This window comes from Hermetia illucens, chromosome 5 (assembly GCF_905115235.1).
Source record: "Hermetia illucens chromosome 5, iHerIll2.2.curated.20191125, whole genome shotgun sequence".
NCBI classification, from domain to species: Eukaryota; Metazoa; Arthropoda; class Insecta; order Diptera; family Stratiomyidae; genus Hermetia; species Hermetia illucens.
Genome location: NC_051853.1, coordinates 46,299,542 through 46,312,044, shown reverse-complemented (window position 1 = coordinate 46,312,044; position 12,503 = coordinate 46,299,542). Strand labels below are relative to the sequence as shown.

Below are 12,503 nucleotides of genomic sequence, written 5' to 3'. Positions count from 1 at the left end.
GATTTAGTGTGAGATCTCCTTTCTGAAATCGCCTTTCTTACAAGGTGCATATGCGAAACGTGAAGCATCTTCAATATAAACCCTTCATCGAAACTCAAATAGAATCTTTTACTTAGAACAAATTAGTGATTTAATTAACAATCACTTTGCCATGTCAAATATTTCAGTTATAACCACATCGCATCCTTCGATTCGAACCTCTGGCCCTTCAAGAAGACACAATATGTGTCAGTTTTTGTAATACATCCGTGGGATTGTAAGCTTTGTACTTTACTTAGTACACCCTTTTCTCGTCGTTGCCCTATACCTTCTCTAGCTGATCCCGGTTCATATTTCCAACCTTGCAAATCGTCATTAATGACCGAAGACAGAACTAATTTAATCCGTCCTGGACTTTGGGTAAATTCCAAATATCTTGAAGATGTGAAGAAGAGGTTACGAGCCAAAGTCCCAAAAATAAGTTTATATGATATTCGAATCGATCGCCTTTCCCACAATGAAGCTATCATCCACGATCTCTACGAAGGTGGCTATAGGCAATCGGCCCAGTTCATTGAGGATTTGATCAAGATGGAAGATGAATATGACAAATCGAAAAAAATATCGCAATTGTATCTGAAAGTGCAAGCTGGAAAGAAATGTCTCCTAACTATTGCTGAGTATTTTAAAAAAGCAGAACTGAAGCTTCACGAAGGCGATAAAGTGGGTTCCATCGAAAAAATCCTGAAACTCGCTGAACATTTGGCCCGAGAGGAACAGCAATTGTGGATTGTTGAGCAAATATATCTGGTGACAATTAGGGCGACAAATGTTTACAGATTGGATGGTGGTTTGCTGGAGGCACGAGTTCGATATTACTATGGACGATTTCTGATTGAAAAGTGTAGGTGCACCTTCAAGTTGGAATAGTGGTATCTTGTTCCCAAATAAGATAATGATATGTAAAGTGTGCGCACTTAATATAGGTAGATTAAAGTCGCTTAACGTATTTTATGACGTGGGTGGGAACGGTATATCTGAAAATGTTCGTAATCAGAGTATACACTCCAAATACGTGTATGTAGCTCCATGCGCCAACTTTCTTAACTTACACAGTCCTTTTACTTACTCTCTTACAAAAGCAATCTAAAAATGTCGCCATGATTCCATTACATGAATAAGAAGAATAAATTAAATTTCAATCTTTCATCTAAGGTGGTCTATATGATGTTGCTTACGAGACGCTGAAAATTGCTTATCAAATGTCGGTTGCGAGGGAATGGAGAATTGAACAAGGATTAGGCTTGGGAAAAGATTTATGTAAAGAGGTCAACTACTTACTATTCCTGTGCTTGAGTGCGAAGGAATCGAATGAAAATTATGGCGTGGCTTTGGAATATTCCAAGAAGGCCCTCAAACATGCTTTGGCTTGTAAGTAGAAACAACATTTTTATTATAAATAATAGACATACAAATTTCTTAAAACTTCGCCTAACAGAAATCTTAATAAATAAGATAAGAAAAAAGAACTTCAAAGCCAGCCCCTAGCATTAACGAATGAAAATAGCTCTCCCACCCTTCAACTAAAAATCTCTCTGAGGTCCTCAAAGGATGGTTTACCTAGTGTACGTGGCCTGACTCTAGCTAGAGCTGGGCAATCACAAAGAAAGCGCCTGAGGGTACCCACCGAAGGGCTGCCAAGAGCAGAGTCCCGCCTAGCCAATCCGGCAACCCAGAGGACGGTGACCTTGAGCATGCGCCCAGACTGTTCAGTACGTTTCTGTACTGCCTCCGGTAGCTTGGAGGTTGTCGTCGATGCGTACAAGGCCTTAATGACCGCTTGGCTGTCGGTCAAAGTGGCTATGTTATGCATGGGGATCGGATCATTCCGCGGCCGTCAACATGCTTCCAGTATCGCCAGTACTTTCGCTTGAAATACATTGGCGAGACCTAGGAGACCATACGACTCGAATACACTGTGTGTATTCGTGAAAACTCCTGTACCGACTCCACAGACCATCTTTGATCCATTAGTGAAGAATACTGTGGCATGGCCTTAGAACACGCTACCGGTCTTCCACTCTACCCTGGTTGGAAAGTCCACGGGAAAGTTTCTCGTGAAGTTCAATTTACATGTGGCGCAGCCCGTGGGTAATGGCCAGATTCCCGGAGTATGACCGTAGGAGTTTACTGTCCAGCGTCCGGACTCTGAGGGCACTGCACGCTATATCGTATTTAATGTGGAGGTCTAGGGGGAGGAGATGTAGGAACACATTGGGAGCATGGACTACGCAGGGACTGCAGAGTCCCGATAGCACCTGCACACGTCGTTCTTTGAATCCTATTAGGCTGTATTCTAGTGTATTTTTTGCTTAAAGCCTGCCAACATACAATAGAGCCGTATGTTAGGATAGAACGCACTATGTACATCCAGAGAACCATCTTCAGCCAGAGACCCCCATTACAGGCATAGGAGGCAAAACAGGCTTTCTTAACCCTCAGTTCTATGTTCAATTTTCAATTTAGCTTTGGGTCCAGGATTACACCCAGATACCTTACACTGGAGGAAAGAACCAATCTTTGTTCATTCAGTGGCAGTAGGTGGAATTCTGGTGCTCTTTGCTTGGTGGTGAATAGCATTAGTTCCGTTTTGGTTGGATTCACGTCGAGTTCACATTTCGCAGCCCACAGGCACACCTTTCCCAACTCTCCTTCCATGATGTCACTCATAATAGAGGGAACATCCCTGACACTAATATCACCAAGTCGTCAGCATATCCCACCACCTTCACCCCGCTGCTGTGACCATACCAATTACTACGTGGGGGACGATTTCTGTAGATTTGCCTTTGAGGTAGGCATGCTGGGACTTAGAGAAAGACATTCTCTCCACAATAGACTTTAAGTAAATATCCAGGACAGGCTTTAGGGTCTTCAACACGAAAGAGATGAGGCTGATTGATCGAAAGTCTTTCGCGGACTCATAGCCGCGCCTACTCTCTTTCGGTATGAAAACAACTCGTGCCAGTCTCCAAGATTGTGGTACGTATCCCAAAGAAATAAAGCGCCAGAAAATATCGACGAGCTACGGCACAACCTTTCCCTGCTGTTTCTGTAGCGTGACTGGCATTATGCCATCTGGACCGGAGATTTATATGCATAGAAGTTGTTTATAGCTCAGCCCATGTTATCCTCGGTAATAACCGATTTGATAATCCCGCACGTCTGGGGTGGCTGCATACCCTCCAAGCAAGGCTTTGACTCAGTGTCCTCCTCGCTGGCGGGAAAGAGCGTCTGAATCAGCAACTCCAAGTTTTCACCAGCAGATTCCGCCCAGGATCCTTCCGACTTTTTAAGAAAGGATGGGTTCCTACGTTCTTTGGTCAGAATCTTACTGAGAGCGAATCGTGCTTTCAATGTTCTGGGAATAGTCCAACCAACACCGCCTTTTAGCAGTCTCTTTTGATAGTCGATTTGTATCTCTTCAGGCAGTCTTTGCATGGCTGCCAATATTTTTTCCTGTAGCAGATATTGTGGATCTCCCTGGTCAGCTTGCTGAGGCTGGACAAACCTTCATTCCACTACGGTGGCAGTGTTTTATTTAGCAAGATACGAAAATATAAAGGCGGTATCGAATGCCTTTCCCAGAGCCTCGACCTTTGGCTCCGGAGAGTTTGTTCTTAATAACTTGACCAAACTTCCTCCAGTCGATTCTCCTGGGACCTCTGAAAGGTTTGGAAACCTCTGCCTCGAGATCTAGACCAAAAAAGACCAAAGATATCTAGTCAGGCACTCTTCAGGAGGAAATTATGAAAAACGATACGTGAGACCGAACGAAATTTATTTTAAAGGAACTGTACAAAGAGGCCGATATCAACCGGTGAAGACCCTATAGAATAGTGATGCCTAAAATGAAAGGAATCAAGGTCCTGCATATCAAATGTCTAGTTTTCTAACACAACATTGTGATGAATCTGTTTCAACAGCATGGCAGATGCATTATTGTGATTAAGAGAGAAGATATTATTACTCTCTGTGCAGCCAACAAAGCAACATACCGAATGTGACTCCAGTTTAAACATCTTCTTTGAAAAAGGCATCTTCTCGAGTCAGTAGAAAAAGCAGATCCTGGTTCTACTACCGAAGAGTAACAACCCGCTTGGTGAAGAGCAGTAAAGGCTTCGGGCGAAAAAGTAAGCCAAGCAACACAAGTGACGCCCAATTAAAACACGGTAGAGTTAAAACCGAGGAAGAGGCTGCGCGAACGATTAAGCGAATCAACGGGGTACGCCCAAGGGAAAAGAGGACTCTACTCCCAAGAAAGCTGGGAGCGGAAGACGCTGACGCTAGCCGCTAAACTCGCGTAGCCGCAATTCTTTAGTTTGGGAGTGAACCCCATCAGAAGTATGTGGAAGCCTGAAGAAAGGTGGTCGAAGTAAGATACAACTACAGCTTCTCATCATCTTAAAAGAACCGAAAGATCCGGTCATACGCTGGCATTCTCAGGAGAGTGAAGGCAAACCCAGAACTCACCAATTTGGAAGATAATGTTAGCCACATTAGGTGGTCTCAGAAAGGAGACGTTATGTTGAGGCTTAATAGATCCAAGTCCTTAGGACAGGCAATAGGCCATAGGTTCCTATAGTTTCCAAGGAAATAGATGAGGTAACCACGAAAGAAGTGGTTTACGAAGCCTTGGAAAAGTAAGGAATAGTCAACAGTAGAGAGAATAGACTGAGTTATGAGTTGTTTTAGAGAGCAGATTTCATAGAAACGGTATTTTTAATGTCTCCGAAATGGACGCCACATGAGCAAGGACTCCGAAACTGACCCAAATTGCTTACTGTACAAAGGAAGGAGGATGTGGACCATCGGCACACTGCAGGCAGCAACAGATGCTCGGAATATGCAAATCGCAAATTGCAAGAAGGAGACTGCTCCCCAATAGGCAGCTCAACTACTGGTTAAAATTGGGGAATGTATGTCCATAACGGCAATGCAGCTAAATCTCACGCAATATCACTATTTTTAAGTGTCTTCACCGAAGAGCAGTTTGAATTCATACCGCGCCCTATCCGCACGGACAGTCCGCCTTCTGTTTGGTGAACCCTTAAGGGTTGCTAGTGCCTGGTGCAGGAAGACGGGGCTGCGTATCAATCCAGCCAAAACCTTACATGGCAAGGAGGTGAAGCGAGGAACAGAGGTCAAATATTTGGGAATTACGCTAGACCAGAAATTACTCTGGAAGACGCCTGTCGGAAACATTTGTCGGAAAGCTACGAGGGCTCTGATGACTTGCAGGTCCATAAAAGAAAAAAATGGGGCTGCACGCCGAAGATACTACTTTCGATATATACTGCAATAGCAAGGCCAATGATTACCTATGAGGCGGTAATCTGGACTAAAAGAACTCAACTCAGCACATAAGCCAGGGAAAAGACTGGCTTGCGTGTGTATCGGTGGGGTAATGAAGACATGCCCAATGGCATCCCTGGAGGATCTACTAAAATTAACCCCTCTTCATCTACACATATAGATGCAAGGAAGGAGAGCAATCTTCAAGATGGGCGGGAGTATGAGTGAGGCGGGGAGCTGCCTAAATCGAAATAGATTGATATTTTTTCTAGGTGGTATATCGAATTATTGATACCAAGGGATAACAATGCCTTCATCCAGATCGAGCAAGCGACGCGAGATCTTGGGCGGCACATCAATGAAGGCAAGACAAAATATATGGTGGCAACGTCAGCACCGAAAACGAACCAGCCAACAACATCAAACCGCACTGGTCAAACAGGAAGAATAAGGATAGGAGAATACAACTTTGAGAGCGTTGATAATTTCTCCTATCTAGTGTCGAAAATCACAACCGATAACAGCTACGATGATGAAATCCGCGCACGGTTGTTGTCAGCCAACAGAGCCTATTTCAGCTTACAAAAACTGTTCCCCTCGAAACGTCTCACCATAGGGTCAAAGCTCTTACTGTACAAGACTATGATCTTGCCAGTCCTCATGTTTTCCTCGGAGACTTGGGTTCTCAGCAAGAAAAATTGCGAACTCTTGACCGCGTTCGAGAGAAGAATCCTCCGAAGAATTTTTGGCCCCCACATGAGGATGGACGATTTCGTAGCCTACATAACGACGAAATCTATGAGCGATACCATGACCGTCCAGTTGTGGATAAAATCCGGCTCAATAGGTTACGGTGGTCTATAAGGACAATATCTATGGTAGAAAAAGAAGACGAGGCAGACCCTTCCTAAGATGGAGCGATGGCGTAGGCCAGGACGCCAGACAGCTTTTAGAGATATCGAATTGGTGGACCTCGGCGTAAAACCGGGATATCTGGAGTTCCTTATTAAGGCAGGCCTAGACCGGATACCGATTGTTGCGTCGTTGATGATGATGATGATGAAGGGATAACAATTATTGATACCAAGGGATATCGACGATGTTTCGCTCCAATAAAAATTTCGAAACACATTGAAGTAACAAGGCAAACTGTGGAAGGGTTGCTGTGATATGCGGCTTAAATCAGCAACTGATTACTTGGTACACTGACGGATCCCTCACAGCAGAGGAAGCCGGGATCATTGGTCCAAGGAAAATGTACTCGGATATGGGTAAGCATATTAGCATCTTTCCGGCGGAAACATATGCAATAGAGAGATGTGCTTCCTTTAATCTCCAAAGCAACTAGAGGGGCAGAACATTGCTATTCTGATTGATAGCGGGTATGGGTATGACTAAATACGCTCAGCTCCCACAATAACGTCTGGATACTGTGGGTTCCAGGACATGCTGGGTTGGAACGAAATGAGCCAGCGGACGAACTGGCCAAGAAGGGAGCAGGGACGCCTTTACATGGGCGAAAACCCTTCTATAGAATCGGAAACGGGTTCATGGCTATGACATTAAAAAATGAAAAAGAACGGTTGAGGGAACTATACTCGGCGAGCCTAACAGGAATGAAGTAGTCCAGGGTGCTTATAGGAGGATGCGAACCCAAGCAGTAGCAGTAGAAGAAGGTAAGTTGCTTCCCAAGTGACAGCGCGCTAAGGACTGTTCAACCCCCACCAAGAAGAACCTCCAAATTATAGTGGAAATTCTCACTGGTCACTGCCAACTAAACTACCAGCCAGCGAAGCTAGGAATATCTATGGATACTGCCTCCAGGTTCAGTGCAGAGTGCGTTGAAACTTCCCGTTCTGAGACAGTGTCCGCAACTTGTTCAAAGTAGGTCGAGGCACCTGGAAGAATACTTAGTACCAGATACAAAGTCGAAAGGCTTAGAAGTAGGGAATATACGAAAATTTCGAACGGTTATAGGTTTACTTGACAGACTATAGTTAATAGCTATACTATATCCAGTCAAAGGGGTACAATAGTTCTTTAAGGGCGCAGTGCAACTTTCCCTTAACAAAATAATAATAATAATCGAATTTTATTTTCCTGCTAAGCATGAGCTGCGACCGGCACTATTACGTTCCCTTCTTGGACTGTCTTGAAATTATTGTCGACGTGTAATCGTTTCTCCGCTCATCTTGCTTTAAAAGATTCGGCTTTTGCAATTGCTCCGCAACTGTGAAAGTATTAACTATGTACCCTCCTTAAGTTTTCCTTGTTTTCCCGAACAGGGCGAGCTCGATTCTTACTTTACCCGTGAAGTGAGAGTGAGTTTCTTACAGAGCTGACCCCTTCACAAAGGTGGCTTCCCATTAACAAACTGCTTTATTATCAAATAAATATCAATTCGAATCTTTTACAGCGGAAAACAAATTCATTATACCCCGAGCATACATAGAACGTGGAGATAGAGAAATGGATGCCAAAAACTACACCGAAGCTACGAATTTCTACAGCAAAGGGATCACGTTTGCCCAAGTAAGCAGCCAGTCGGACTACATCTGCAAAGGATACCTCAGGAAAGGATACGCGCTTCTAAAGTTTGTTTGCTTCTCTTTAAAAAAGAAGTCATTTCACTCGTTTAAATAATCTTCCACTCATTTTTTCAGGATGGGTTATGTAAGCCGAGCAACAAGTTTCGCCAAATTAGCAAAAAGAGCTGCAGAGGAGAGTGGCAGCCAATTTTACCAGGCAAAGGCTTACATGCTATTTGGAGAAATAGCGGTTAGTCGGGCTTTCATGAGCATCGCAGGATATAACTTCATGTTGGCGGTTGATATTTTTAGTGAATTGGGTGAGGATAAACTTGCCCAAGAGGCTCGTTTCCTTGGAGCCTTTGCAATGAGTCACATTGTCCTGGAAAAATTGGTTGAAATTATACGAAAATCTGATCAGGACTATTCCAGCGAGTGCTTCCACAGGCTGGAACAATGGAAGGAACGTCGAACACCCTTTTGGGAGTCCGGCGATGAAAGTTGCACAATGAAAAAAATAACTGATGGCAGTACGGAGGTGGATAGGAGGAAATCATTGTTTACTGATTTTGGGGTAAGACGATTTTGGGTGTTCATTTGAATAAGGAGGAGATTTTTTATTGCGGTTCTTTTCAGTTTTATGAGAGCTTCCCAGGACTGGAGAAGAAGGAATCTGATTCGGCTGTTACAACGAATTGTCATAAACATTTATTCGAAATGTTTAGAGAATTCATCTCTACATTCTAAGTAAATTGAAAAGTATATCGGCACCTGAATAAAAAAAAGAAAAAATAAAAGTATAGCAAAAGTCTCAATCTATATATATATATATTTTTGAAATGTTTTCTGAAATAAAATTATAACTTGAAATAAGGTGTTTTTCTCAAGAAGAAAGTGTCTAATCACCGGAATGCATAACTAGGATTTGCGAGGTTGAAAAGGGGAACCTGTTTCGTGTATTGAGAAGACCCACGCTACCGCCGGGGCTTCATATAGAAAACAGTGCATTATTAAAGACGGTTCACGACGGTCTATCTGCCTGTCACACGCATGTTTCCCACAAACAATTACATTTATTGTGTGAATCCCCATGCAATGAATGACACCATTTTGCGTTGAGTTTAAGGAGGAGGTCGCGATACATGAAAAAACGAGCATGCATTTTTTACCGATCAGTCACGGGTCTCGATTGGTATTTGTCGAAAAGCAGGATTCAGTTTGACATGAGTTCCAAACAGGGGGAGTGCGGTGGTTAGAATGAGGTAATTTAAATTAAAGGACTGTTCTCAAAACTTACCCAGCTGAAAATCTGAAAAAAAAGTCATGGTGGTGCCCGTATACGACATCTACGGGGGCGGCCTGACCGCCCTTTAGCGCCACTACCGAAAGAGTAATTCGCTGTCATGTAGTACATTCTCGTAGACGCACACTGTTAAAATTCCAGCCGAATCAGCCCCGTAGTTCTGTTTGACCGCGTATAGAAGCGGGTGTGTCCGCGAACTTTAGAAAAATGGAAAAAGAGCAATATCCGTCGGTGATTCGATTAATGTTTTTGGAAGGGAAATCGCCCAGCGAAATCAAAGAGCACTTGGATCCTGTGTATGGTGACTCTGCTCCTGCAATGGCGGCCATAAAAAATTGGTTTAACGAGTTGCAACGTGGTCGCACGTCGGTTTTTGATGAGTCACGCGCAAGTGTCCCGAAAACGGCCACCACGGAGGATAACATGAGAAAAATCCAGGATCTCGTATTGACAGACCGCCGACGCAAGATCCGCGCGATAGCTGAGGCAGTAGGCATCTCAAAAGGCTGCATGAGTCATATCCTGCATGAAATTTTATGCATGAGAAATCTGTCGGCGCGATGGGTGCCGCGTTTGCTCACTCCGGACAACAAGCGCAACTGTGAAACCACTTCAAAGCAGGAGTTTCTGCATCATTTCATGACCGCCGGCGAAACATGAGTCCACTGGTATACCAGAGGCCAGGGAACAGTGGAAACAGTAGACTTTACCCGGCGGATGTGCTGCGAAGAAGGTTAAGACTGCTCTATTGGCAAAAGGGTCACGGAGCTCTACTATACCGAATTATTGAGCCGATTCCCTGCCAAATTGCAGAAAAAAAGCCCCATTTGGCAAAAAAAATGCTCTTCTATCATGACAACGTACCTGCTCACACCTCCGCCTTCGCCACGTCGAAATTGGTCGAATTGGGCTACAAACTGCTACCTCATCCAGCGTATTCTAGAGATTTGGCCCCGCGCGATTTCTTTTTGTGCCGAAACTTTAAAAAGCCACTCGCCAGCAGAAATTTGAGTCGAAGGAGAAGGTCATCGCTGGCGGAGATCATGCAGACCTCGAGAAAACATATTTTTTAGACGGGTTAAAGAAGTTGGAGCATCGATGGGTCAAGTGTATTAAGCTAAGAGAGGAAACTATGTTGAGAAATAAATCGCCACTTTTCAAACATTTTCGTTTTTCTTTTGTAGACTAAGTACTTATCGAAAGTTTGGTGGAAATTGCGCCGGACCGTGACTAATACCTTGATGAACCATCGAAGACCTTGTCGTCAGGCAGATGTGCAAGGGATGGGTTTCAAAATTTGTGTTCGCCGGGATATGCTTTCGACCAGGTCTTATACTGGTGGACTGCGCGACGGAAGACACTGCAGAGTAGATTAGGACCATAGTTTCAAAATTGCCAGGTTGGGAAGGGGCAGAACTACCAACATGTGCTGGGAATGATATACCAGGACCACATATAGTGACAGTTTTTCTCCCAAAAGCCGCGACAATAGAAACGGAAGATTTTATGGACCTCCTAATCGCTCAGAATAAGGATCTCCATACGGGAGTACGGAGTCTTCAGAAACAAGGTTTAGGGAAAGGGTAAACTCGTCACGATCGGGGTAGATGAGTGAGGTCCCTAGAGGCAATCAAACGTCGCAACGCGATCAGGGAAGCAAAATGGAACAGCTTCAGGGAATTCTGTGAAGGGATCGAACAGATCATAAAAGCAACCAGGCTTTACAAGGCTGTAACCAAAGGGGTAATATCCTCTGTCTGCTTGAAGAAGGAAGATGAGACATTTACCGAGAATGAGGAGGACAGGGTACACCTGCTTCTCAAAACTCATTTCCCGGCGTCCTACCCCACGGTGGCAGGCGGTGCCTGACATCTCAACAACGAATAAAAGGTGGAGAAAGGAGAACTGGAAACTAGCAAAAGAGTACCTCTCAGAAGCTAGGCTAAGATGGGCAGCGGGAGCTTTTAAACCACTGAGGTCAGAGAGGCCTAGAAATCATCTTAAACGTCTCTTCTAAAGGTGATAATGGGGAGCATAGCACTGGGATACATACCAAGGGCATGGAGACAGGCAAAAATGGAAAAAAGGAGGAAAAAAGGATCCTTTTCCCCCTAAATTTTTCAGATCAATTTGCCTAACATCGTTCGTACTCAAAACGGTGGAGAAGGTCATAGAGAACTATATTAGAACTAACATTCTACAGCGTAATCCCCTACATCACTGTCAATACGCTTACCGGGCAGAACGGTCAACTGAAACTGCTCTGTATCAGTTGACAGATGTACCACAGGATGCCACAGAAACAAAAGAAATAGCACTGTGTACGTTTTTGGATATCGAAGGAGCATTCGACAACACATCGCACACAGAGATACGAGATGCCCTGAGCGGCAAGGGAGTGGGAAACACCCTGGCATTCTGGATGGGCAAAATGCTAGAGAGTAGGCAGATGGAAATACCGACAGATACAAATTCTCTTGCCATGAACACTACTTAAGGTTGTCCACAGGGCAGGGTACTATCGCCGCTGATGTGAACTATGGTAGTGGACGAACTCCTGGATGTGCTAACAAATACTGGAATACAAGTCCAGGGTTACGCGGACGACATTGTTTTGATCTGTAGGGGCAAATATGAAGATACCCTATGTGATAGAATCCAAACTGGTCTAAGAGTTACTAGTGCCTGGTGCAGGAAGGTGGGACTGCGGATCAATCCAGTTAAAACCACCATAGTACCATTCAGTAGGAGACATAAGCTTGATTACATGAAAGCCATAAGGTTACATGACATGGAGGTGAAACGAGAAACAGAGGTCAAATATTTGGGAATTGCACTAGATCAAAAATTACTCTGGAGGATAAATGTCGGAAAGCTACGAGGGCTCTGATGACTATTAGGTCCATAGCAGGAAAAAAATGGAGTTGCACCCCGAAGATATTACTTTGGATATATACTGCAATAGTAAAGCCAATGATTACCTATGGAGCGGTAATCTGGGTAGAAGGAACCGAACTCAGCACACAAGCCAGGGAATTACACAAGCTCCAAAGACTGGCTTGCGTGTATATCAGTGGGGCAATTGGGACATCCCCAACGGCATTCCTGGAGGTCCTTCCGGGATGAGCCCTCTCCATCTGCACATACAGATGCAGGCAAAGATTACTTGGTACATTGACGGATCCCCCACAGCAGAGAGAGTGGGTGCCGGTGTCATTGGTCCAAGGAAAATGTACTTGGAGTCAATGGGTAGATACACTAGCATATTCCAGGCGGAGATATACGCCATAGATAGATGCGCCTCCTTCAATCTCCAAAGGAACTACAGGGGGAGAAGG

At 44.3% G+C, this 12,503-nt stretch overlaps 2 protein-coding genes across 2 annotated transcripts; both read left to right on the top strand.

The window, feature by feature from the left end:
• Positions 1 to 237: 237 nt before the first annotated feature.
• On the top strand, positions 238 to 8,658 carry LOC119657665. Its single transcript, XM_038064691.1, has 5 exons — positions 238 to 883; positions 1,195 to 1,410; positions 7,751 to 7,928; positions 7,998 to 8,436; positions 8,499 to 8,658. The coding sequence occupies exons 1-5, from the start codon at positions 358 to 360 to the stop codon at positions 8,607 to 8,609; spliced, it is 1,470 nt and encodes a 489-aa protein (XP_037920619.1). The 5' UTR covers positions 238 to 357; the 3' UTR covers positions 8,610 to 8,658.
• Positions 8,659 to 9,372: 714 nt separating this feature from the next.
• On the top strand, positions 9,373 to 9,825 carry LOC119657091. Its single transcript, XM_038063845.1, has one exon. The coding sequence runs from the start codon at positions 9,373 to 9,375 to the stop codon at positions 9,823 to 9,825; it is 453 nt and encodes a 150-aa protein (XP_037919773.1).
• The last annotated feature ends 2,678 nt before the right edge of the window (positions 9,826 to 12,503 follow it).